Genomic DNA, 27,922 nt, shown 5'->3' on the forward strand with positions numbered 1-27,922 from the left:
GTCTACTTGGTAAATATTTTCTTCTTCTTGAACTGCACTGTTGGTTAATGATCGGCTATGAAAAGCCAACTGACATTTACTCCTGAGGTGCTGACTTGCTGCACCCTCGACAACTACTGTGATTATTATTATTTGACCATGCTGGTCATTTATGAACATTTGAACATCTTTGGCCATGTCCTGTTATAATCTCCACCAGGCACAGCCAGAAGAGGACTGGCCACCCCTCATAGCCAAATCAAATCAAATTGTATTTGTCACATACACATGGTTAGCAGATGTTAATGCGAGTGTAGCGAAATGCTTGTGCTTCTAGTTCCGACAATGCAGTAATAACCAACAAGTAATCTAACCTAACAATTCCACAACTACTACCTTATACACAGAAGTGTAAAGGGATAAAGAATATGTACATAAAGATATATGAATGAGTGATGGTACAGAACGGCATAGGCAAGATGCAGTAGATGGTATAGAGTACAGTATATACATATGAGATGAGTAATGTAGGGTATGTAAACATAAAGTGGCATAGTTTAAAGTGGCTAGTGATACATGTATTACATCGAATGTTTAATTATTAAATTGGCTAGAGTTGAGTCAGTATGTTGGCAGCAGCCACTCAATGTTAGTGATGGCTGTTTAACAGTCTGATGGCCATGAGATAGAAGCTGTTTTTCAGTCTCTCGGTCCCAGCTTTGATGCACCTGTACTGACCTCGCCTTCTGGATGATAGCGGGGTGAACAGGCAATGGCTCGGGTGGTTGTTGTCCTTGATTATCTTTTTTGGCCTTCCTGTGACATCGGGTGGTGTAGGTGTCCCGGAGGGCAGGTAGTTTGCCCCCGGTGATGCGTTGTGCAGACCTCACTACCCTCTGGAGAGCTTGGTTCCTCTCTAGGTTTCTTCCTAGGTTCTGGCCTTTCTAGGGAGTTTTTCCTAGCCACCGTGCTTCTACACCTGCCTTGCTTGCTGTTTGGGGTTTTAGACTGGGTTTCTGTACAGCACTTTGTGACATCAGCTGATGTAAGAAGGGCTTTATAAATACATGTGATTTGGTTAAGGGCTTGTAAGTAAGCATTTCACGGTAATGCTTGTTGTATTCGGCGCATGTGACTAATAAAGTTTGATTTGACTTGACACACGCATACACACACACACACACACACACACACATACACACACACATGCAGATAGAATCAGGTGTCTGAATCCCTACCAGGCTATGATCTATACCAGGCTATGAAGAGGAAGTCTGTAATCAGAGGAGTGGGCTAAAACACACAGAGATCTATACCAGGCTATGAAGAGGAAGTCTGTAATCAGAGGAGTGGGCTAAAACACACAGAGATCTATACCAGGCTATGAATAGGAAGTCTGTAATCAGAGGAGTGGCCTAAAACACACAGAGATCTATACCAGGCTATGAAGAGGAACTAAAAAGATACTCGACAACAACCTGATTCAGTAAACAAATGTTTTTATTTTCACTGATAAAGAAAATAAATAATTCTCAGTGAAACCTCATTGGTGCTGAACCATCGACAAAAAACAAAACACATACAGGCTTTTTTCAGACAACATATCTGAACAAAATGCTATTGGAACAAAACAAAACACGAGAAAACAGAATGTCTTGCAAGAATACGATATGATGTATACTACAGAATGCACGTATCCTAGTATTGTACACAGAACTACATACATGTTTAAAGTAAACACCATTCTCTTTGATGGCAAGCTACAAAAAAAACACCTTCCTTTTAAACCAACTGGTATGATGCATTATAAAGCTGGTATGATGCATTATAAAGCTGGTATAATGCATTATAAAGCTGGTATGATGCATTATAAAGCTGGTATGATGCATTATAAAGCTGGTATGATGCATTATAAAGCTGGTATGATGCATTATAAAGCTGGTATAATGCATTATAAAGCTGGTATGATGCATTATAAAGCTGGTATGATGCATTATAAAGCTGGTATAATGCATTATAAAGCTGGTATAATGCATTATAAAGCTGGTATGATGCATTATAAAGCTGGTATGATGCATTATAAAGCGGCTGTAATGCATTAAGACTGGTTTGACCACTTAAATCGTCTTATTATCGTCTCGTAGTAATGACTCAACAACAGGCATTTTGAGTCCGTTTAAAACAAGTAAGAAAGCATTTCATCTGTTGGCTTTAAGTAACGTGTTGCTGAAGAAAAAAAACGTTTATAAAACATAACAACGGAAGCCATTTTAAGATCTGTCTGATTCATGTAGGTGGACTCACAGTATCCAAGCACTAGGTGTGCTACATATTTATTTTGAAAATTATTTTAAAATCATAGAAGTTAATGAGTGTGGAAGAAAATTCTTGAAAAGAGAAAATCCAGAACTAAAGAACTAAAATACATTTAAAGCTCTTTCCTGACACCATCACTATTCTCTAAAGATTATATATTAATCTCATCAAGTAATATACATATTTTAATATTATATAAATCTCTTACAATCAATCGGTATAGCTTAAAATAGTATCTCCTAAAATCTCTCTCTCAAATATTTCAACTTTTACTAAAAGTTGCACGCCTTGTTTTCTAACAAGCAGTTATATTATAACAGTATGATATATTACCCTGAAAAAGCACATCAACATAAAGGATATTGACATTGAGTTTTTTATTGATCTGAAATTGGTTCCAATAAAGAGGTTGAGCCCTCAAACCGTCAACAAGCTACTGTGTCTACTGTCTCGTGGACTGACACACTGCCTGTCCTCAGAATTACACATGGAATCGATAGTGAGCAGAAGGAACAGGAAGTCGTTGGAGCACTTTACGGAGACGGGCAAAGGAAGGATGATACGCTGAGGCTTCTGCACAACCCTGGGGCACCAAATAAGAGAACAAGTTCACAAACTTCTTATAGGACGTTTTTGGAAACTTCTTATAGGACGTTTGGAAACTTCTTATAGGACGTTTGGAAACTTCTTATAGGATGTTTGGAAACTTCTTATAGGACGTTTTTGGAAACTTCTTATAGGACGTTTGGAAACTTCTTATAGGATGTTTGGAAACTTCTTAAAGGATGTTTGGAAACTTCTTATAGGACGTTTTGGAAACTTCTTATAGGACGTTTGGAAACTTCTTATAGGACGTTTGGAAACTTCTTATAGGACGTTTTTGGAAACTTCTTATAGGACGTTTGGAAACTTCTTATAGGACGTTTGGAAACTTCTTATAGGACGTTTGGAAACTTCTTATAGGATGTTTTTGGAAACTTCTTATAGGACGTTTTTGGAAACTTCTTATAGGACGTTTGGAAACTTCTTATAGGACGTTTGGAAACTTCTTATAGGACGTTTGGAAACTTCTTATAGGACGTTTTGGAAACTTCTTATAGGACGTTTGGGGTACCACCTCTTCCGTTTCACTCAGTTTCAAAACATGATCTCCTGTTTCATGACCCATGGGTTTTGTTCAAAATGGTACCCTATTCCCTGTATAGTGCACTCCTTTTGACCAGGGCTCATTGAGGGAATAGGGTGCCATTCTGTAGGTATTCTCCGTGGGATCATAAGTCCATCCCCAGGCTGTGTATTTGGTCCAGCAGGAAGTCCATGTCTTGTCTGCTGACCTGAGGGCTAATGATGATCTGTCTGAAGAAGTTAGCCTTGTCTCCATGGGGCTGGTAGCCTACCATCATAGAGCCCTTCTTCATCATGCGCTCCTTAACCACTGGCGCCACCTGGGGGTAGGGAGTAGTACATACACTGTGAGATGATGGAACTGGAAGTTAAGGTGTCAGTGTTCCAATAATCTCTCCTTCCTCATAAAGTAAACACTCATTCACGTGTGAGAACATTGGATCGGTGTTTCCATGTACCAGTCATTACCTTTCAAATCCATGAATTCACGGCAGAAAGGAGAGATTATTGGGACATAACCAAAGTCAAGTTGTATTTAGAGTCTCCACACACTGATCTAAGGTCCATTTCTGCATGGAGTGGATTGGAGGATTATGGTTCTGCTTGACATCTGGTGTCAGTGGTGGGATCTGAACCCACGCCTCCGAAAGAGACTGGAGCCTAAATCCTCATGGTTAGCTAACTATTGTCTCATTCATACCCTGTGAAATGAATGTCTTTTCTGTTTTTCAACATGAATTAATTCCTGAATTCAATTGTATTAACCCTTTTTATGTGTTATTCATGACAGGGCTTCTGTTAACGTTGAAAAACACCTACAGGAAAGGAGAGGATAGTGTCCTGTATATGAGGAGGGATGTCCTCTCTGACTTACCGCATGGACCTTTTTCCAGAACTCAGGTCCATCAGCCATGTCCCTCAGACTGGGAGGAATGTACCAGAAACAGACGTTGGTGTACTCCGGCTCCATCACCAGACGGAATCCATCTCTCGTCTTGATCTCCTCTGACAGATATCTACCGAAGAGAAGGAAGTCAAGAGTGTCAGAAATAATTATATTCCACAACCGTACGAAACCCTTTTCAGGCTATAAAGAATTTTAATGAGCCTTTTTTCAACAGTGCAAGACTGCAATGTGTTTTCTAGTCTGTCCAGCACAGCACTCCTGCTCCATAGTCTTGGACAGCCCTACATATGTTTTACCAAGTGAATAACTGCAATGTATTTCCTGTTGTCTACGTTTACAACACAGCAGTAGTCATCCTGCTATCTTCTAGACTACCACTAGAGGTCCCTGTCCTCCAGCCAGACACAGCAGTAGTCCTCCTGCTATCCTCTAGACTCCCACTAGAGGTCCCTGTCCTCCAGCCAGACACAGCAGTAGTCCTCCTGCTATCCTCTATACCACCACTAGAGGTCCCTGTCCTCCAGCCAGACACAGCAGTAGTCCTCCTGCTATCCTCTAGACTCCCACTAGAGGTCCCTGTCCTCCAGCCAGACACAGCAGTAGTCCTCCTGCTATCCTCTAGACTACCACTAGAGGTCCCTGTCCTCCAGCCAGACACAGCAGTAGTCCTCCTGCTATCCTCTATACTACCACTAGAGGTCCCTGTCCTCCAGCCAGACACAGCAGTAGTCCTCCTGCTATCCTCTGGACCACCACTAGAGGTCCCTGTCCTCCAGCCAGACACAGCAGTCCTGCTATCCTCTAGACCACCACTAGAGGTCCCTGTCCTCCAGCCAGACACAGCAGTCCTGCTATCCTCTAGACCACCACTAGAGGTCCCTGTCCTCCAGCCAGACACAGCAGTAGTCCTCCTGCTATCCTCTATACTACCACTAGAGGTCCCTGTCCTCCAGCCAGACACAGCAGTAGTCCTCCTGCTATCCTCTAGACTACCACTAGAGGTCCCTGTCCTCCAGCCAGACACAGCAGTAGTCCTCCTGCTATCCTCTAGACTACCACTAGAGGTCCCTGTCCTCCAGCCAGACACAGCAGTAGTCCTCCTGCTATCCTCTATACCACCACTAGAGGTCCCTGTCCTCCAGCCAGACACAGCAGTAGTCCTCCTGCTATCCTCTAGACTCCCACTAGAGGTCCCTGTCCTCCAGCCAGACACAGCAGTAGTCCTCCTGCTATCCTCTATACTACCACTAGAGGTCCCTGTCCTCCAGCCAGACACAGCAGTAGTCCTCCTGCTATCCTCTGGACCACCACTAGAGGTCCCTGTCCTCCAGCCAGACACAGCAGTCCTGCTATCCTCTAGACCACCACTAGAGGTCCCTGTCCTCCAGCCAGACACAGCAGTCCTGCTATCCTCTAGACCACCACTAGAGGTCCCTGTCCTCCAGCCAGACACAGCAGTAGTCCTCCTGCTATCCTCTAGACTCCCACTAGAGGTCCCTGTCCTCCAGCCAGACACAGCAGTAGTCCTCCTGCTATCCTCCAGACTACCACTAGAGGTCCCTGTCCTCCAGCCAGACACAGCAGTAGTCCTCCTGCTATCCTCTAGACTCCCACTAGAGGTCCCTGTCCTCCAGCCAGACACAGCAGTAGTCCTCCTGCTATCCTCCAGACTACCACTAGAGGTCCCTGTCCTCCAGCCAGACACAGCAGTAGTCCTCCTGCTATCTTCTAGACTACCACTAGAGGTCCCTGTCCTCCAGCCAGACACAGCAGTAGTCCTCCTGCTATCCTCTATACTACCACTAGAGGTCCCTGTCCTCCAGCCAGACACAGCAGTAGTCCTCCTGCTATGGAATATGAATGACAGTCATCCCAATATGCTGTATCAGAAATAAGGCCGTGTTCATGGGGGAAATAAAAAGGAATGGTCCTCCCTCATGTTAGACGGCACCGACCGCCCTACTGAATCCTATACAGCATTAGACACATGAATGGAGTCGAGTGAGCAGGGGGCTATTAGTAGCAGTCTGAAAATAGCCTGGTCGTTGTCTGGCCTCGTGTCGTATGACCCCCTATCTTGGTCCCACATACCCGCTGCAGACAGTAGGTCCTGAACTGTAAAGTTGACCACAGGTCATCTGGATCAGAATAGATGGGGGGGGGGGCAGCTATAAAGGCCACACAGAATAGATGGGGGGGGGGGGGGGGGGGCAGCTAGAAAGGCCACATAGAATAGATGGGGGGGGGGGGGGCAGCTAGAAAGGCCACATAGAATAGATGGGGGGGGGGGGGGGGACGACGACGACAACTATAAAGGCCACACAGAATAGGTGGGGGGGGGGGACAACTATAAAGGCCACACAGAATAGGTGGGGGGGGGGGGACAACTATAAAGGCCACACAGAATAGATGGGGGGGGGGGGGGGGACGACGACAACTAAAAATGCCACCCAGAATAGTTAAGGAACCCTGGACCGTAATTTACTGCCAACAGCCCAGAAATAGAACCGGCTGCCCTCCAAATATACAGCTTGATTTCTAGGACCTGCTTGAATTACATGCAGTCGATGCCAAGCCCGTTCTGCCTTTATTCTCCACTGTACGCCTGGTCAGAGAGCTGTTGAGATGCTGCGGTGGCTCGTATAGAAGATGTATCATTCCTCAGCCTGGGTTATATCTATTAGGAGGTATCTCAGGTGTAGGTTTTAACTCCGTAGTTAAACTGCTATTACTCTTGAGTGTATGGAAAAACATAGCTGTTTTCCATAGCAATGTTACTGTGTATAGACCAGAGGGGACCACAGTGTAGAAGATGGCCTCCTGTCCTCTTGGAGAACTACCGGGTGGCTGTGCAGGCTTTTGCTCCAGCCCTGCTCTAACAGATATGATTCAGCAGAAGTCTGCATACCTTAGTAGGTCTTCAGGGTTGACCATCTTTTGCTCTACAGTCTATTTGTAGCTGGCTACTGCTTTGGTATTTGGGACAGAGACACTGAGAGCAGGAAGCATTGGACAGATGCTAATTACATTTGATGCAGAGCCCTTCCCAAAAAAAACATTTGATCAAGCAACTTAAAAACACTATGAAACCATTTTAATCAAAATACATTAAAATATAAGATTTGTCATCAATCCCAACCCTTTTTGCTATAACGTTAGAGTAGTGCAGCATGTAGGTGTAAGCTGATGGACTGGGCTATTAGCTGACCAGACAGGACCAGACAGGACCAGACAGGACCAGACAGGACCAGACAGGACCAGACAGTCTGAGGGGGTCAGTCATGGATGGTGTAAGCTGATGGACTGGGCTATTAGCTGAACAGACAGGACCAGACAGGACCAGACAGGACCAGACAGGAGACAGGTCCAGACAGGACCAGACAGGACCAGACAGGACCAGACAGGACCAGACAGTCTGAGGGGGTCAGTCATGGATGGTGTAAGCTGATGGACTGGGCTATTAGCTGACCAGACAGGACCAGACAGGACCAGACAGGTCCAGACAGGACCAGACAGGACCAGACAGGACCAGACAGTCTGAGGGGGTCAGTCATGGATGGTGTAAGCTGATGGACTGGGCTATTAGCTGACCAGACAGGACCAGACAGGACCAGACAGGACCAGACAGGACCAGACAGTCTGAGTCATGGATGCTCCAGGATCATGTTCAAGGGCGGCAGGTAGCCTAGTGGTCAAAGCCTCAGGCCAGTAACAGAAAGGTTGCTAGATTGAATCCCCCGAGCTGACAAGGTAAAAATATATCGTTCTGCCCCTGAACAAAGCAGTTAACCCACTGTTCCTAGGCCGTCATTGTAAATAAGAACTTGTTTTGACTTGCCTAGTTAAATAAAGGTGAAATAAAGGTGAAATAAAGGTGAAATACATTTTAAAAAGGGCCAGTAGAGGGCTGGGAGCTTGACTGTTGCTACGGTGCAGACGTCCTGCCACTACAATGTACACTAAAGCTCATACATCAGTCCAGTACTGTAGGCATTTCACTGGACCAGAGCACAAACAGATCTGGGACCAGGCTAGATAGAGGAGTCTTCTATCAAGTCTTTGGAGGAAAAAACAAAAGAGAAATCATTTTTTGTTTGTTTGTTTGTCATAAGACTGTCATTCAAACTGACCTGGCCATAGCGAGGGCTCTGTCCACTCTCTCTTCCAGGCCCTTGGTGCCGATGGCTTTCCACATCAGCCAGAACTTGAAGGCGTCGGGCTTGCGGCTACACTGTATGGACTTGTCTCCCGTGTCGTAGCTGACGTCATAGAACTTATCCTGCTGGAAGAGGTAGGAGGCCTGGGCCGAGTGACACCGCTGGAGAAGATTCTAGAACAACGAAACACAGAGAGAGAACATATGAGTCTCTGGAGCAGACTCTGGATAACGAGGAAGAGGTGGGAAGAAGAGGAGAAAGAGAAGGAGGGAGAGGTATTTGGTATTTTATTAGGATCGTCATTAGCTGTTACGAAAGCAGAAGCTACTCTTCCTGGGGTCCACACAGAACATGAAACATGACATAATACACAACATGAATTAATACAGGACATTAATAGACGAGAACAGCTCAAGGACAGAACTACAATAAAACACATTCTAAAAGGAACACGTAGCTTACATATCAATACCAATACATACACACAAACTATCTAGGTTACATATCAATACCAATACATACACACAAACTATCTAGGTTACATATCAATACCAATACATACACACAAACTATCTAGGTTACATATCAATACCAATACATACACACAAACTATCTAGGTTACATATCAATACCAATACATACACACAAACTATCTAGGTTACATATCAATACCAATACATACACACAAACTATCTAGGTTACATATCAATACCAATACATACACACAAACTATCTAGGTTACATATCAATACCAATACATACACACAAACTATCTACGTTACATATCAATACCAATACATACACACAAACTATCTACGTTACATATCAATACCAATACATACACACAAACTATCTACGTTACATATCAATACCAATACATACACACAAACTATCTAGGTTACATATCAATACCAATACATACACACAAACTATCTAGGTTACATATCAATACCAATACATACACACAAACTATCTAGGTTACATATCAATACCAATACATACACACAAACTATCTACGTTACATATCAATACCAATACATACACACAAACTATCTACGTTACATATCAATACCAATACATACACACAAACTATCTAGGTTACATATCAATACCAATACATACACACAAACTATCTACGTTACATATCAATACCAATACATACACACAAACTATCTAGGTTACATATCAATACCAATACATACACACAAACTATCTAGGTTACATATCAATACCAATACATACACACAAACTATCTACGTTACATATCAATACCAATACATACACACAAACTATCTAGGTTACATATCAATACCAATACATACACACAAACTATCTAGGTTACATATCAATACCAATACATACACACAAACTATCTAGGTTACATATCAATACCAATACATACACACAAACTATCTAGGTTACATATCAATACCAATACATACACACAAACTATCTAGGTTACATATCAATACCAATACATACACACAAACTATCTAGGTTACATATCAATACCAATACATACACACAAACTATCTAGGTTACATATCAATACCAATACATACACACAAACTATCTAGGTTACATATCAATACCAATACATACACACAAACTATCTAGGTTACATATCAATACCAATACATACACACAAACTATCTAGGTTACATATCAATACCAATACATACACACAAACTATCTAGGTTACATATCAATACCAATACATACACACAAACTATCTAGGTTACATATCAATACCAATACATACACACAAACTATCTAGGTTACATATCAATACCAATACATACACACAAACTATCTAGGTTACATATCAATACCAATACATACACACAAACTATCTAGGTTACATATCAATACCAATACATACACACAAACTATCTAGGTTACATATCAATACCAATACATACACACAAACTATCTACGTTACATATCAATACCAATACATACACACAAACTATCTACGTTACATATCAATACCAATACATACACACAAACTATCTACGTTACATATCAATACCAATACATACACACAAACTATCTAGGTTACATATCAATACCAATACATACACACAAACTATCTACGTTACATATCAATACCAATACATACACACAAACTATCTAGGTTACATATCAATACCAATACATACACACAAACTATCTAGGTTACATATCAATACCAATACATACACACAAACTATCTAGGTTACATATCAATACCAATACATACACACAAACTATCTAGGTCAAAGGAGGAGGAGGAGGAGGAGGAGGAGGAGGAGGAAGAGGAGAATGAGGAAGAGGAGGAAGAGAATGAAGAGGAGGAGGATGAGGAGAATGAAGATAATGAGGAAGAGGAGGAAATGGAGGAAGAGGAGGAAGATGAGGAGGATGTGGAGGAAGAGGAGGAAGATGTGGAGGAAGAGAATAAAGAGGAGGAGGAAGATAATGAGGAGGAGGAGGAGAAACACAATGAGAACGAGATTTCGCTACACTCCCAACAACACCTGCTAACCATGTGTAAGTGACCAATAGACTGATTTGATTTGAGGAAGATGATGATGAAGATGAGGAAGGTGAGGAAGAAGAGGAGGAAGGGGGGGAAGAGGAAGAAGGGGGGAAGAGGAAGATGATGAAGAAGAGGAGGCCGTGTTTAGCGTACCGTTTTGTCCCGAACCATGAATGCACAGCACTGTAGACCAGCCATCAGCATCTTGTGAGGATTCCATGCTACTGAGTTGGCTCTAAGAGGGAAACAAAGCAACAGAAAGGATTTTAAACCTATGTGTCATTATGAACAGTTCATCCCTGTTGTCTTACTGCCACCTCCAGATATACCTGTTGTCTTACTGCCACCTCCAGATATACCTGTTGTCTTACTGACACCTCCAGATATACCTGTTGTCTTACTGCCACCTCCAGATATACCTGTTGTCTTACTGCCACCTCCAGATATACCTGTTGTCTTACTGACACCTCCAGATATACCTGTTGTCTTACTGCCACCTCCAGATATACCAGTTGTCTTACTGCCACCTCCAGATATACCTGTTGTCTTACTGCCACCTCCAGATATACCTGTTGTCTTACTGCCACCTCCAGATATACCAGTTGTCTTACTGCCACCTCCAGATATACCAGTTGTCTTACTGACACCTCCAGATATACCTGTTGTCTTACTGCCTCTCCAGATATACCTGTTGTCTTACTGCCACCTCCAGATATACCTGTTGTCTTACTGCCACCTCCAGATATACCTGTTGTCTTACTGACACCTCCAGATATACCTGTTGTCTTACTGACACCTCCAGATATACCTGTTGTCTTACTGACACCTCCAGATATACCTGTTGTCTTACTGCCACCTCCAGATATACCTGTTGTCTTACTGCCAACTCCAGATATACCTGTTGTCTTACTGCCACCTCCAGATATACCTGTTGTCTTACCTGTGAATGCCCTGTAGCAGGTATCTGTGTTTCTTAGACATCAGGGCTCCTCCTCCCCAACATGCCTACAGGAAGGACAGAGAAGAGACAGAGAAGAGAGACAGAGAACAGACAGAACAGAGACACAGAAGAGACAGAAAAGAGACAGGACAGAGAAGAGACAGAGAAGAGACAGAGAACAGACAGAGAACAGACAGAGAAGAGACAGAGAAGAGACACAGAAGAGACAGAGAACAGACAGAGAACAGAGACAGAGAACAGAGACAGAGAAGAGACAGAGAACAGACAGAGAAGAGACAGAGAAGAGACACAGAAGAGACAGAGAACAGAGACAGAGAAGAGACAGAGAACAGACAGAGAACAGACACAGAAGAGACACAGAAGAGACACAGAATAGACAGAGAACAGACACAGAAGAGACAGAGAAGAGACAGAACAGAGACAGAGAACAGACAGAGAAGAGACAGAGAAGAGACAGAGAAGAGAGAGAGAAGAGACAGAGAACAGACAGAGAACAGACACAGAACAAACAGAGAACAGACAGAGAAGAGACAGAGAAGAGAGACAGAAGAGGGTGATTGAGTAAATGATTAAAGGAACAAACAAACGACTGAACAATGCACAAACGGATCGACGGATCGATAAATCGATAAATGAATGAAAGAACGATCTTTAATGAAGATCCACTTACATCTACATGCATCCAGAGATTGTGTCGTTCACAGATGTCAGCTATCTCCTCCAGCGGGTCGAAGGCCCCTAGTACGGTGGTACCTGCTGTGGCGTTCACCATGAATGGCAACGCTCCCTGTCAACAACAACAACAACAACAATATAACCCCACTGGGCACACACTGGTTGAATCAACGTCGTGTCCACGTCATCTCAATGACATTACATTAAACCAACGTGGAACAGACGGTGAATTGACATCTGTGCCCAGTGGGATTGTTACTCGATCATCCTGGTCATTAATACAATACACCATCAGAGGACAACAATATACTGTTACTCCATCACCCTGGTCATTAATACTATACACCATCAGAGGACAACAATATACTGTTACTCCATCATCCTGGTCATTAATACTATACACCATCAGAGGACAACAATATACTGTTACTCCATCATCCTGGTCATTAATACTATACACCATCAGAGGACAACAATATACTGTTACTCCATCATACTGGTCATTAATACTATACACCATCAGAGGACAACAATATACTGTTACTCCATCACCCTGGTCATTAATACTATACACCATCAGAGGACAACAATATACTGTTACTCCATCACCCTGGTCATTAATACTATACACCATCAGAGGACAACAATATACTGTTACTCCGTCACCCTGGTCATTAATACTATACACCATCAGAGGACAACAATATACTGTTACTCCATCACCCTGGTCATTAATACTATACACCATCAGAGGACAACAACATACTGTTACTCCATCACCCTGGTCATTAATACTATACACCATCAGAGGACAACAATATACTGTTACTCCATCACCCTGGTCATTAATACTATACACCATCAGAGGACAACAATATACTGTTATTCCATCACCCTGGTCATTAATACTATACACCATCAGAGGACAACAATATACTGTTACTCCATCATCCTGGTCATTAATACTATACACCATCAGAGGACAACAATATACTGTTACTCCATCATCCTGGTCATTAATACTATACACCATCAGAGGACAACAATATACTGTTACTCCATCACCCTGGTCATTAATACTATACACCATCAGAGGACAACAATATACTGTTACTCCATCACCCTGGTCATTAATACTATACACCATCAGAGGACAACAATATACTGTTACTCCATCACCCTGGTCATTAATACTATACACCATCAGAGGACAACAATATACTGTTATTCCATCACCCTGGTCATTAATACTATACACCATCAGAGGACAACAATATACTGTTACTCCATCATCCTGGTCATTAATACTATACACCATCAGAGGACACCAATATACTGTTACTCCATCATCCTGGTCATTAATACTATACACCATCAGAGGACAACAATATACTGTTACTCCATCACCCTGGTCATTAATACTATACACCATCAGAGGACAACAATATACTGTTACTCCATCACCCTGGTCATTAATACTATACACCATCAGAGGACAACAATATACTGTTACTCCATCACCCTGGTCATTAATACTATACACCATCAGAAGACAACAATATACTGTTACTCCATCACCCTGGTTACTAATACTATACACCACTACACACAACATATATGTGTCACTCTAAAACCCAAATAACCCTAATCTTCACCATGGGTATAATCAACAGCACCTTCACCATGGGTATAATCAACAGCACCTTCACCATGGGTATAATCAACAGCAGTTCTCTAACCTTCACCATGGGTATAATCAACAGCACCTTCACCATGGGTATAATCAACAGCACCTTCACCATGGGTATAATCAACAGCAGTTCTCTAACCTTCACCATGGGTATAATCAACAGCACCTTCACCATGGGTATAATCAACAGCACCTTCACCATGGGTATAATCAACAGCAGTTCTCTAACCTTCACCATGGGTATAATCAACAGCAGTTCTCTAACCTTCACCATGGGTATAATCAACAGCAGTTCTCTAACCTTCACCAAGGGTATAATCAACAGCAGTTCTCTAACCTTCACCAAGGGTATAATCAACAGCAGTTCCCTAACCTTCACCATGGGTATAATCAACAGCAGTTTCATAACCTTCACCATGGGTATAATCAACAGCAGTTTCATAACCCTCACCATGGGTATAATCAACAGCAGTTCCCTAACCTTCACCATGGGTATAATCAACAGCAGTTTCATAACCTTCACCATGGGTATAATCAACAGCAGTTCCCTAACCCTCACCATGGGTATAATCAACAGCAGTTCCCTAACCTTCACCATGGGTATAATCAACAGCAGTTCCCTAACCTTCACCATGGGTATAATCAACAGCAGTTCCCTAACCTTCACCATGGGTATAATCAACAGCAGTTCCCTAACCCTCACCATGGGTATAATCAACAGCAGTTCCCTAACCCTCACCATGGGTATTTTCAACAGCAGTTCCCTAACCCTCACCATGGGTATAATCAACAGCAGTTCCCTAACCCTCACCATGGGTATTTTCAACAGCAGTTCCCTAACCTTCACCATGGGTATTTTCAACAGCAGTTCCCAGTTCCCGGATGTGTTACATAACATATCTGACACCAAACAACCTTGCTGACTCCATTCATAGTTCTCCTTCTCACCTCATCTTTGGCTCTCTGTACTTGCTTCTCAAACTCGGCTGGAATCATCTTCCCTCTGAGAAACAAAGACACAGAAAGAAAGATTAACAAGGATTAGTAAAAACCCAGGTGTCATAGTGACGCAGGTCAGTCATTGTGGACAGTGACAACAGAAGCTTGTGGTGTGGACAGTGGAAGGAACCGTGTAACTGTAGCAGTAACTAGCAGTAACTAGCAGTAACTGTAGCAGTAACTAGCAGTAACTAGCAGTAACTGTAGCAGTAACTAGCAGTAACTGTAGCAGTAACTAGCAGTAAATGTAGCAGTAACTAGCAGTAACCAGCAGTAACCAGCAGTAACCAGCAGTAACCAGCAGTAACTAGCAGTAACCGTGTAACTGTAGTAGTAACTAGCAGTAACTGTAGCAGTAACTAGCAGTAACTAGCAGTAACTGTAGCAGTAACTAGCAGTAACTGTAGCAGTAACTAGCAGTAACTAGCAGTAACTAGCAGCAACCAGCAGTAACCAGCAGTAACCAGCAGTAACTAGCAGTAACTGCGTAACTGTAGCAGTAACCAGCAGTAACCAGCAGTAACCGTGTAACTGTAGCGGTAACTAGCAGTAACTAGCAGTAACTGTAGAAGTAACTAGCAGTAACTGTAGCAGTAACCAGCAGTAACTAGCAGTAACTCTAGCAGTAACTGTAGCAGTAACCAGCAGTAACCAGCAGTAACCAGCAGTAACTAGCAGTAACCGTGTAACTGTAGTAGTAACTAGCAGTAACTAGCAGTAACTAGCAGTAACTAGCAGTAACTGTAGCAGTAACTAGCAGTAACTAGCAGTAACTAGCAGTAACTAGCAGTAACCAGCAGTAACCAGCAGTAACCAGCAGTAACTAGCAGTAACTGTGTAACTGTAGCAGTAACCAGCAGTAACCAGCAGTAACCGTGTAACTGTAGCAGTAACCAGCAGTAACAGTGTAACTGTAGCAGTAACCAGCAGTAACCAGCAGTAACCAGCAGTAACCAGCAGTAACCAGCAGTAACTAGCAGTAACTGTGTAACTGTAGCAGTAACCAGCAGTAACCAGCAGTAACCGTGTAACTGTAGCAGTAACCAGCAGTAACAGTGTAACTGTAGCAGTAACCAGCAGTAACCAGCAGTAACCGTGTAACTGTAGCAGTAACCATTAGTAACCGTGTAACTGTAGCAGTAACCAGCAGTAACCAGCAGTAACCGGGTAACTGTAGCAGTAACCAGCAGTAACCAGCAGTAACCAGCAGTAACCGTGTAACTGTAGCAGTAACCAGCAGTAAACAGTAGTAAGCAGCATACCTCTTATCTGACGGGATCACATAAACATTGTTGGTGCCAATTCCCAGGAAAGCTGCTGCTTTGGCAACAGAGTAATGACACTGAAAAGAACAATGAGAGAAACGTGTTAATCAACAAAATGACTAGTCTGGACAGGATCCACAATAAGATGCTAAATTAATGACTAGTCTGGACAGGATCCACAATAAGGTGCTATATTAATGACCAGTCTGGACAGGATCCACAATAAGGTGCTATATTAATGACCAGTCTGGACAGGATCCACAATAAGGTGCTATATTAATGACCAGTCTGGACAGGATCCACAATAAGGTGCTATATTAATGACTAGTCTAGACAGGATCCACAATAAGGTGCTATATTAATGACCAGTCTAGACAGAATCCACAATAAGGTGCTATATTAATGACCGGTCTGGACAGGATCCACAATAAGGTGATATATTAATGACCAGTCTGGACAGGATCCACAATAAGGTGCTATATTAATGACCAGTCTGGACAGGATCCAGAATAAGGTGCTATATTAATGACCAGTCTGGACAGGATCCACAATAAGGTGCTATATTAATGACCAGTCTAGACAGGATCCACAATAATGTGCTATATTAATGACCAGTCTAGACAGGATCCACAATAAGGTGCTATATTAATGACCAGTCTAGACAGGATCCACAAAAAGGTGCTATATTAATGACCAGTCTGGACAGGATCCACAATAAGGTGCTATATTAATGACCAGTCTGGACAGGATCCAGAATAAGGTGCTATATTAATGACCAGTCTGGACAGGATCCACAATAAGGTGCTATATTAATGACCAGTCTGGACAGGATCCACAATAAGGTGCATAATTAACGACCAGTCTGGACAGGATCCAGAATAAGGTGCTATATTAATGACCAGTCTGGACAGGATCCACAATAAGATGCTATATTAATGACCAGTCTGGACAGGATCCACAATAAGGTGCTATATTAATGACCAGTCTGGACAGGATCCAGGATAAGGTGCTATATTAATGACCAGTCTGGACAGGATCCACAATAAGGTGCTATATTAATGACCAGTCTGGACAGGATCCAGAATAAGGTGCTATATTAATGACCAGTCTAGACAGGATCCACAATAAGGTGCTATATTAATGACCAGTCTGGACAGGATCCACAATAAGGTGCTATATTAATGACCAGTCTGGACAGGATCCACAATAAGGTGCTATATTAATGACCAGTCTGGACAGGATCCACAATAAGGTGCTATATTAACGACCAGTCTAGACAGGATCCACAATAAGGTGCTATATTAATGACCAGTCTGGACAGGATCCACAATAAGGTGCTATATTAATGACCAGTCTAGACAGGATCCACAATAAGGTGCTATATTAATGACCAGTCTAGACAGGATCCACAATAAGGTGCTATATTAATGACCAGTCTAGACAGGATCCACAATAATGTGCTATATTAATGACCAGTCTAGACAGGATCCACAATAAGGTGCTATATGAATGACCAGTCTAGACAGGATCCACAATAAGGTGCTATATTAATGACCAGTCTGGACAGGATCCACAATAAGGTGCTATATTAATGACCAGTCTGGACAGGATCCACAATAAGGTGCTATATTAATGACCAGTCTAGACAGGATCCACAATAAGGTGCTATATTAACGACCAGTCTGGACAGGATCCACAATAAGGTGCTATATTAATGACCAGTCTAGACAGGATCCACAATAAGGTGCTATATTAATGACCAGTCTGGACAGGATCTACAATAAGGTGCTATATTAATGACCCGTCTAGACAGGATCCACAATAAGGTGCTATATTAACGACCAGTCTGGACAGGATCCACAATAAGGTGCTATATTAATGACCAGTCTAGACAGGATCCACAATAAGGTGCTATATTAATGACCAGTCTAGACAGGATCCACAATAAGGTGCTATATTAACGACCAGTCTGGACAGGATCCACAATAAGGTGCTATACAAACAGGGATTGTAATACGTATGGTGTAAATAGTACTACACCCACACAGGGATTATAAAACCATTTAGTCAATGTCTTTCAGAGTAACAGCTGGAACTGAGCAACTCCCTGATAGTTGTGTGCTTGTTGTGATAGGTTATCATACAGAACTGAGCAACTCCCTGATACGGACCAGCCTGCGACTGGGTAGTGCTGCTGATTGGAATCATTTGACAGATGTATTAAGTAGGCGTATTGACTCTTCTCAGACGTTTTTTGAAATGGTACCAACTGGGGCTGGTCCACACCATGTACACTCAAACCCCCTGACATTATCAAACTGTTACCCGGAGCATAGGGCTGGTCCACACCATGTTGCTGTGTGTGTGTGTGTGTGTGTGTGTGTGTGTGTGTGTGTGTGTGTGTGTGTGTGTGTGTGTGTGTGTGTGTGTGTGTGTGTGTGTGTGTGTGTGTGTGGTGTTAAAACAATAACAGGTGTTGGCCTGCCCTGTGTGTGTGTGTGCGTGTGTGTGTGTGTGTGTGTGTGTGTGTGTGTGTGTGTGTGTGTGTGTGTGTGTGTGTGTGTGTGTGTGTGTGTGTGTGTGTGTGTGTGTGTGTGTGTGTGTGTGTGTGTGTGTGTGTGGTGTTAAAACAATAACAGGTGTTGGCCTGCCCTGTGTGTGTGTGTGTGTGTGTGTGTGTGTGTGTGTGTGTGTGTGTGTGTGTGTGTGTGTGTGTGTGTGTGTGTGTGTGTGTGTGTGTGTGTGTGTGTGTGTGTGTGTGTGTGTGTGTGGTGTTAAAACAATAACAGGTGTTGGCCTGCCCTTTGTGTGTGTGTGTGTGTTTACCTCCTGTGATGTAAACATGACCAGTCTAGGCAAGGCAGACAGGCCCAGCACCTTCACATCAGGACAGTGGTGGTACCTGGCCACGTTCACAGCATACATGTTGGACACAGAGCCACCTGGAGAACACAGAGACAATCTCTCAATCACAGGAAGAAGAAGATGAAGAAGAAGATGAACTCGAAGAATACGATGAAGAAGAAAATGAAGAAGAAGATGATGAAGAAGAAGATGAAGAAGATGATGAAGAATACGATGAAGAAGAAAATGAAGAAGAAGAGGAGAAGAAGATGAAGATGAAGAAGATGATGAAGAATACGATGAAGAAGAAAATGAAGAAGAAGAGGAGAAGAAGATGAAGAAGAAGAAGATGAAGAATACGATGAAGAAGAAAATGAAGAAGAAGAAGATGAAGAATACGATGAAGAAGAAGATGAAGATGAAGAAGATGAAGAAGAAGATGAAGATGAAGAAGAATACGATAAAGAAGAAAATGAATAAGAAGAAGATGAAGAATACGATGAAGAAGAAGATGAAGAAGAAGATGAAGATGAAGAAGAAGATGAAGATGAAGAAGAAGATGAAGAAGAAGAAGATGAAGAATACGATAAAGAAGAAGATGAAGAAGAAGAAGATGATGAAGAAGAAGATGAAGAAGATGAAGAAGAAGAAGAAGAAGAAGATGAAGAAGAAGGAGAAGAAGATGCCAGTCTGTGTGGTTGCCATACCTGGGCTGAAGATGCCGTCGCCTCCTTCCTGCCATCCAATGATCTCTATCATCTTCTTCAGAACCGCCTCCTCTGTCAGCAGGAACACTGGAGCCACCTCGTATGTGTACCTGCCAAGACAAACGACATGTCCTGTCAATGACTCACCTGCTCTCACCTGAGCCACATACTATCCAATCAATCGTCAAGAACGAGCTACAGACACTTCTGAAATGAATAGCAGAAATAGTTGTCATTGATATCATTGCAGTAATCCTAAAATCCCACATCCCTTGTCAGGCACGGTTAATTAAACAGTGAGTCAGAGTTACATGTTGACAGACACTCGGATCATATGAGATGGTATGATGTAATACTCACAGACTGGGGTTGATAGCTTCTGTGATGAATCGGCCCACTAGTGAATAAGGGTCCATGCCTGCGTAGAGCTGGTTGAAGAAGAGAGGATGTCCTGTACATACAAACACACAACGTTTGATTCAATCACAACCTAGTTTACAGAAATCCTGGTCGGAAGACTCCCGGGATCAGGAGAGAATAAGCAAGAAAATCCAGATTACTCCAACCAGGATTTCTGTAAAAGCTGGGAAAGTTACCGTAATTTTGCAACCCTAGTCAGAACCTACAGTTGTCAGATCTTAATTTGACCAGTATTGTCGCAGCAAAATATGCCTGCAGCAACAGGATTTAATTGGTGGTTAGGCTATTAGCTTCAAGACAAGTGGAATACTGTTAATATAACCGTGTGTTAGTGTGGGGTTTTTCACTGAATTTATGTCAATCGTGAAGATTCAGGAAGGAGGAATATTCTCTTTCAACAAAAGAGTGATCAAATGAAGATCTTACATCTGTAAAGGCTTTAAGCTCGACAAGGCTAGCAAAGTCTTGTGGATTCACGGCAGAACCTGGGATTCAAAACTCCTATCGGTCGCATCTGGAAACAGAGATGCTTAACTTGCACTACGCTGCATCCACTGGCACGAAGGAACATTTCTCAGGCTATTCCTGACACATACATTGATACGTGAGACGAGGAGTGTGCCATCTTGCCCTGTTTCCTGTGTCAATGTTTCTATATAAAGTACATCATATCGTGTTTTGGGGTCTGGCTGGCCCAGGCTAGGTGGGGGTCAAGGGAGCTCAGATGTCAGGGTCTGGGAGGGTTAAGGGGCCGGGAGTGTTAAGGGGCCGGGAGTGTTAAGGGGCCGGGAGGGTTAAGGGGCCGGGAGTGTTAAGGGGCCGGGAGGTTTAAGGGGCCGGGAGTGTTAAGGGGCCGGGAGGGTTAAGGGGCCGGGAGGGTTTAAGGGGCCGGGAGTGTTAAGGGGCCGGGAGGGTTAAGGGGCCGGGAGGTTTAAGGGGCCGGGAGTGTTAAGGGGCCTGGAGGGTTAAGGGGCCGGGAGTGTTAAGGGGCCGGGAGGGTTAAGGGGCCGGGAGGGTTAAGGGGCCGGGAGTGTTAAGGGGCCGGGAGTGTTAAGGGGCCGGGAGGGTTAAGGGGCCGGGAGGGTTAAGGGGCCGGGAGTGTTAAGGGGCCGGGAGGTTTAAGGGGCCGGGAGTGTTAAGGGGCCGGGAGGGTTAAGGGGCCGGGAGAGTTAAGGGATTGAGAGGTTTAAGGGGCCGGGAGTGTTATGGGGCTGGGAGGTTTAAGGGGCCGGGAGTGTTAAGGGGCCGGGAGGGTTAAGGGGCCGGGAGTGTTAAGGGGCCGGGAGGGTTAAGGGGCCGGGAGTGTTAAGGGGCCGGGAGGTTTAAGGGGCCGGGAGTGTTAAGGGGCCGGGAGGGTTAAGGGGCCGGGAGTGTTAAGGGGCCGGGAGGTTTAAGGGGCCGGGAGTGTTAAGGGGCCGGGAGTGTTAAGGGGCCGGGAGGTTTAAGGGGCCGGGAGTGTTAAGGGGCCGGGAGTGTTAAGGGGCCGGGAGTGTTAAGGGGCCGGGAGGTTTAAGGGGCCGGGAGTGTTAAGGGGCCGGGAGGGTTAAGGGGCCGGGAGGGTTAAGGGGCCGGGAGGTTTAAGGGGCCGGGAGTGTTAAGGGGCCGGGAGTGTTAAGGGGCCGGGAGGGTTAAGGGGCCGGGAGGTGTTAAGGGGCTGGGAGGGTTAAGAGGCCGGGAGGGTTATTAAGGATGGGCTACTGTCGCTATCTTGATGATTAACAGCCTGGGTTGGATAGGATAGCGCTGGGTGGAAGGGTGGAAGCTACTATAGCCTGTATTATCCAGTAGCCAGCATGAGTGCAATGAGGGTGGCTAACTCGGGTCTAGCTAGTTAATTATGTAACATAGCTGACTGGGGTGTTAGAGGGAGTCTGTGCTGGAGAATTTGAAGGTTAGTTGGTTAACAGACCTGGTTGACAAGGGTTTTAAATGTGGAGTTTGGCTAGAGGGTTTTCAAGGTTAGGGATTGGCTGGGGGTTTTCAAGGTTAGGGATTGGCTGAGGGTTTTCAAGGTTAGGGATTGGCTGGGGGTTTTCAAGGTTAGGGATTGGCTGGGGGTTTTCAAGGTTAGGGATTGGCTGGGGGTTTTCAAGGTTAGGGATTGGCTGAGGGTTTTCAAGGTTAGGGATTGGCTGGGGGTTTTCAAGGTTAGGGATTGGCTGCATGGGGATTAGGATTGAGTTGTTTCCTACCAGTCTTGACAGTGTATCGTATGGCGAAAGAGAGACTCTGGGCTGGAAAGTTAGAAGGTTAGGGTTTAGGACAGGTTTGGGATGAAGTTCATTGGTATCTTATAAAGAGTTCGGGTTTTGAAAGTCAGGGTTTGGATGGGGTGGTTTGGGTCAGGGTTTGGATGGGGGGGGTTGGGTCAGGGTTTGGATGGGGAGGGTTTGGGTCAGGGTTTGGATGGGGGGGGTTGGGTCAGGGTTTGGATGGGGGGGTTTGGGTCAGGGTTTGGATGGGGGGGTTGGGGTCAGGGTTTGGCTGAGGTCTGGGGGTTAGATTTTATATCAGGGTGTGAGCTGGGTCCTTACCGGTCTTGACACTGTATCGGATGGCGTCCCGACAGCGCTGCAGTATCTGGGGATGTGTCTCGCCTCCTTCCCTCAGCTCTAGGTCTAACAGGTCCTTCAGCTGCTCTGGAGAGCGCCACTCACACACCTGTTACATGAGAGAGAAGGAAATAGACTTTGGGTGTGTCTCAAAATGCATACTACCGAGCTCCGAGCACGCAAATTAGAGCACAGGAGGGTGGGAGTATGAGTCCAAATCAAAGTTTGCAAAACCGGAGCACGGAGGGCACTTCTCCAAGGCATACTCCGTTTGTACATATTCTGAACCGTACATCGATGCAAGCTGCGACGGAATGTACGCACAGAAATATGATGCAACCGTGTTAAAAATCATGCAACATTTCTTGAAATCAATGGCGGACGTTAACTGAGCTGAAGCCAGAGAAAATACACTCCAACTTCGGAATGAAATGTTGCCTGTTCACATCTCATATGTTGCCTGACTACAATATTTGATCTTGCTACATTAATGAATATATGTTGGAATAATTTTGGCATGTTTACCTGCCTACAATATCCACCACTGTAGTGTGTGTAGATCGCAAGCCCATAGTAAGTCAATTGGGCTAACTGGCTTGCTACTACTGTTAGCTAGCCACAGAGAATTGTTAGCTAGCTAGCTACCCACAAAGACTTGACATCTAAAACGTTTTGCTTTGTGTATATCTTGTTTGGTCTCTTTTGTTGCCATTGTCCTGTCTGGAAGAAGGGTCTGTGAATGGGGAGGTGCAGCGTGAGGTAATACAGTAATACAGGAAGTGCTTCTCAAGTGTAAAGTTTTATGTGATTTCCACACTCTCGTCCTCATAAGAACGTACTCTGAGAATGCACTCAGAGCATGAGAGTATGGGAGCGAGGTAGTGTGTGCGTATTGAGAAACACCCTTCAAGTTATATGGTGAAAATGGTGCCATTTCAGACTGTCCCCTCCCCTAGATGTTTGTTTACCGTATCCTTGACGACAGACAAACTACCTGGGCCTATTCACCATCCACAAAGAACATGTACTGTATATCAAATCAAATCAAATCAAATTTTACAGTAGCTATTACAGTGAAAACATACCATGCTATTGTTTGAGGAGAGTGCACAGTTATGCTTGAAAATGTATATATTGACCAATTAGGCACATTTGGGAAGACTTGATACAACATTTTGAACAGAAATATAATGGTTCAATGGATCAGTCTAAAACTTTGCACATACACTGCTGCCATCTAGTGGCCAACATCTAAATTGCTCCTAGAGTCCTAAGTCAGATAATGGCCTTTCTCTTGCATTTCAAAGATGATGGGGGAAAAAAATATATTTAAAAGATTCATGTTTTTTTCTTTGTATTATCTTTTACCAGATCTAATGTGTTATTTTCTCCTACATTCCTTTCACATTTCCACAAACTTCAAAGTGTTTCCTTTCAAATGGTACCAAGAATACGCATATCGTTGCTTCAGGGCCTGAGCTACAGGCAGTTAGATTTGGGTTTGTCATTTTAGGAGAAAACTGAAGAAAAGGGTCCGATCCTTTAAACAACAATGCAGTTTTAAGATAAATAAGAGTTAAGAAAATATTTACTAAGTAAACTGAAGTTTAAAAAATTAAGTAACACAATAAAATAACAATAAGGAGGCTATGTACAGGTGGTACGGTACCGAGCCAATGTGGTTAGTCGAGGTAAATAAGGTAATATGTACATGTAGGTAGGGGGAAAGTTATTGTGCATCGACAATAAACAGCGAGAAGCAGCAATGTAAAAAAAAAAGAGAGGGGGGGGTCAATGCAAATAGTCCAGGTAGCCATTTACCTGATAAATTCTTATACAGGTCCATTTCCTATTGTTTGACAAATAAACTCACGCATTCTGGTATACTTCACAACAGATCTCATTCTCCTTTATGCACCCTGGGACTGGAAGGAAGTGCAAGGTGTGAGAAATAACTGGAAAAGAGATGTTTTACCTTCTCCTTGACGTCAGTAGCCTTCCAGACGGCCTCCTCCATGATGATGGGCATGGCATCTCTGAGGAAGCTCTCTGCTTCCCGGATGTCCAGCGTGGGGCCGTTCAGAGTCACCCCGTCCACAATCACTGGGGGCCGCTTCCCCTTGGGCTCTGCAAGGCTCGCTGAGGCCTTACTAGAGGTATCTAGGGGGTAGGAGATAACAGACAGTAATGTCAATACTAGAGGTCTCTGGGGGTAGGAGATAACAGACAGTAATGTCAATACTAGAGGTCTCTGGGGGTAGGAGATAACAGACAGTAATGTCAATACTAGAGGTCTCTGGGGGTAGGAGATAACAGACAGTAATGTCAATACTAGAGGTCTCTGGGGGTAGGAGATAACAGACAGTAATGCCAATACTAGAGGTCTCTGGGGGTAGGAGATAACAGACAGTAATGTCAATACTAGAGGTCTAGCTACTGTAGATGGCCCTCTAATACAGCTGTAACACTGTAGATGGCCCTCTAATACAGCTGACTAGGGGTCTCTGGGTCAGAGAAACACTGCTACTGTAGATGGCCCTCTAATACAGCTGACTAGGGGTCTCTGGGTCAGAGAAACACTGCTACTGTAGATGGCCCTCTAATACAGCTGTAACACTGTAGATGGCCCTCTAATACAGCTGACTAGGGGTCTCTGGGTCAGAGAAACACACTTCTGTAGATGGCCCTCTAATACAGCTGTAACACTGTAGATGGCCCTCTAATACAGCTGACTAGGGGTCTCTGGGTCAGAGAAACACTGCTACTGTAGATGGCCCTCTAATACAGCTGACTAGGGGTCTCTGGGTCAGAGAAACACTGCTACTGTAGATGACCCTCTAATACAGCTGACTAGGGGTCTCTGGGTCAGAGAAACACTGCTACTGTAAATGGCCCTCTAATACAGCTGACTAGGGGTTTCTGGGTCAGAGAAACAATGCTACTGTAGATGGCCCTCTAATACAGCTGACTAGGGGTTTCTGGGTCAGAGAAACACTGCTACTGTAGATGGCCCTCTAATACAGCTGACTAAGGGTCTCTGGGTCAGAGAAACACTGCTACTGTAGATGGCCCTCTAATACAGCTGACTAGGGGTCTCTGGGTCAGAGAAACACTGCTACTGTAGATGGCCCTCTAATACAGCTGACTAGGGGTCTCTGGGTCAGAGAAACACTGCTACTGTAGATGGCCCTCTAATACAGCTGACTAAGGGTCTCTGGGTCAGAGAAACACTGCTACTGTAGATGGCCCTCTAATACAGCTGACTAGGGGTCTCTGGGTCAGAGAAACACTGCTACTGTAGATGGCCCTCTAATACAGCTGACTAAGGGTCTCTGGGTCAGAGAAACACTGCTACTGTAGATGGCCCTCTAATACAGCTTTAACACTGCTACTGTAGATGTGTCCCAAAAGGCATTCTATTCTTGTGCACTACTTTTGAGCACGGGCCCTGGTCATAAGAATACTAGGTAGGGAATATGGAGGCCATTTAGAACGCACATTGTAACTCAAGCCTTATTTCAGCTGTGACGCATTCTGTAAGCGCTCTGTTATTTATTGGCGTCTCCGGTTGACTAAGGGTGTTTCAAGAATGTCCACCGCTCATTCCTGACTGATCACTGACTGGGGCTGCAACTCAAATGGCCCTGGTCTAAAGTAGTGCACTATATGGTGAATACGGTGCCAATCAGGCCACACACAGACAATAATGACAGACAGGATAACTGTCATCCACTTTATACTCTTTATAGCCTATAGCGTAGCATACGCTGTCCAATAACCTGCAAAACGGAACGATGCCTGCATGAAACCCGCTGCTACTGCACTACTGACGCACCTTGCAGCGCCTGCCCACAGTTGGTTCACGTCTTCACTGTGCGTTCTGTGACAGACCGGCTCTTTCTTTCTTTCCCCAACATAGCAAGTTAGGCTACTGATGAAAATAACAAATTTCAAACAATGAAGTGTAAATTGTATCTACTTATATTACGCAAAGGTCTATTCTATCCAATACCTCCGCAGAGAGACACCTTGACAGGGCGACTTTCCCCGCTGCCCATCTTCCCGGAGAACTGTGCGGCTGAGCAGCGTGTGAACAGGTAACGCCTGACCCGACCAGAGGGCGCTGGGTGACGTTATAGTACACTGACGTACACCCATTCTAAAGGCATTGTGACAACTTCTATTCTCCCGGCAAAACGCACTAAAATTATTATTTTTTATTTTGAGAGAACAGTAAACATTTCAATTCAAGATTTAGCTAATGATAATCAATATATATTTGCAAATAACATGAAATGCTCCTGCATTTGCCTACCAAACACGTAATAACGAAGGAATTCGAGAAATAGCAGTCCAACATACCGTTCATTTGTCTTTCATTCGTCGGCGCCATTGTTCATTTATGGTTTAATTGATTGGTCTCAAACAGGTCCGTTCTTCCAGCTTTAAAAAAAAAATGGATTATGTTTGGAGATAAACCAGAATGCCTCCTTTATAGACCAAGAATTTCTTTAACATTGTGACGTCGCGCCCCGTGGGCAAGGTTAGGCCATCCTTGTTCCTGGCAGGTTGCCTGGGCGTCATGGAAGAATACTGGCTGATTACAGTAAAGAGTCTAGAAGAATCAAGTTGCCCAATATTCTTTCTCTGCACGTTGCCGCATGTCCACGGTCTCACTGCTTCAGAGCGTTTGTTTCTGTCGTTTTGGAAATGGAGAGCGGAGCAAGTGGAGAGATCTGATGACTGAGGGAGGGATGATACGTGTTCTCTTGTTGACATTCACACCTATATGTTACACTTTAGA

General features: G+C 44.0%; 2 protein-coding genes across 3 annotated transcripts in view; one reads left to right on the forward strand and one right to left on the reverse strand.

Annotated features, from left to right (window-relative positions):
* Nucleotides 1-1,461: 1,461 nt before the first annotated feature.
* On the reverse strand, nucleotides 1,462-27,888 carry LOC139572872 (acidic amino acid decarboxylase GADL1-like). Of its 2 annotated transcripts, XM_071395700.1 has the most exons (15): nucleotides 27,481-27,888; nucleotides 25,094-25,278; nucleotides 23,101-23,227; nucleotides 20,507-20,597; nucleotides 20,147-20,256; nucleotides 19,422-19,537; nucleotides 16,593-16,672; nucleotides 15,280-15,334; nucleotides 12,637-12,753; nucleotides 11,946-12,010; nucleotides 11,159-11,240; nucleotides 8,458-8,657; nucleotides 4,295-4,436; nucleotides 3,552-3,740; nucleotides 1,462-3,480 (listed from the first exon to the last, which is right to left on the reverse strand). In XM_071395700.1, exons 1-14 carry the CDS (start codon nucleotides 27,509-27,511, stop codon nucleotides 3,567-3,569), a joined length of 1,575 nt encoding a protein of 524 aa, XP_071251801.1. In that variant the 5' UTR covers nucleotides 27,512-27,888; the 3' UTR covers nucleotides 1,462-3,480; nucleotides 3,552-3,566. The 2 variants fall into 2 exon arrangements, with proteins under 2 accessions (XP_071251801.1, XP_071251800.1); XM_071395699.1 differs by having other exon boundaries at nucleotides 1,462-3,740; nucleotides 27,481-27,884.
* The window catches only part of LOC139572870 (dolichyl-diphosphooligosaccharide--protein glycosyltransferase subunit STT3B), a 116,725-nt gene continuing 115,863 nt past the window's right edge, over nucleotides 27,061-27,922 (forward strand). The window contains exon 1 of the mRNA XM_071395696.1: nucleotides 27,061-27,215. Within this exon, the coding sequence (XP_071251797.1) occupies nucleotides 27,076-27,215 (140 nt within the window). The 5' untranslated portion in view covers nucleotides 27,061-27,075. The remainder of the gene's footprint in view (nucleotides 27,216-27,922) is intronic.

Source organism: Salvelinus alpinus, chromosome 4 (genome assembly GCF_045679555.1).
Source record: "Salvelinus alpinus chromosome 4, SLU_Salpinus.1, whole genome shotgun sequence".
Taxonomy (NCBI): domain Eukaryota; kingdom Metazoa; phylum Chordata; class Actinopteri; order Salmoniformes; family Salmonidae; genus Salvelinus; species Salvelinus alpinus.

What these genes read in the sequence shown, in the direction of transcription:
- LOC139572872 (XM_071395700.1), bottom strand. Translation starts at nt 27,511, where the DNA reads ATGGCGCCGACGAATGAAAGACAAATGAACG. An exon ending in CGACGGCATCTTCAGCCCAG is followed by an intron (nt 19,538 to 20,146) that starts GTATGGCAACCA and finishes TGTGTTCTCCAG; the next exon opens with GTGGCTCTGTGTCCAACATG. An exon ending in TCTGGAAAAAGGTCCATGCG is followed by an intron (nt 3,741 to 4,294) that starts GTAAGTCAGAGA and finishes CCCTACCCCCAG; the next exon opens with GTGGCGCCAGTGGTTAAGGA.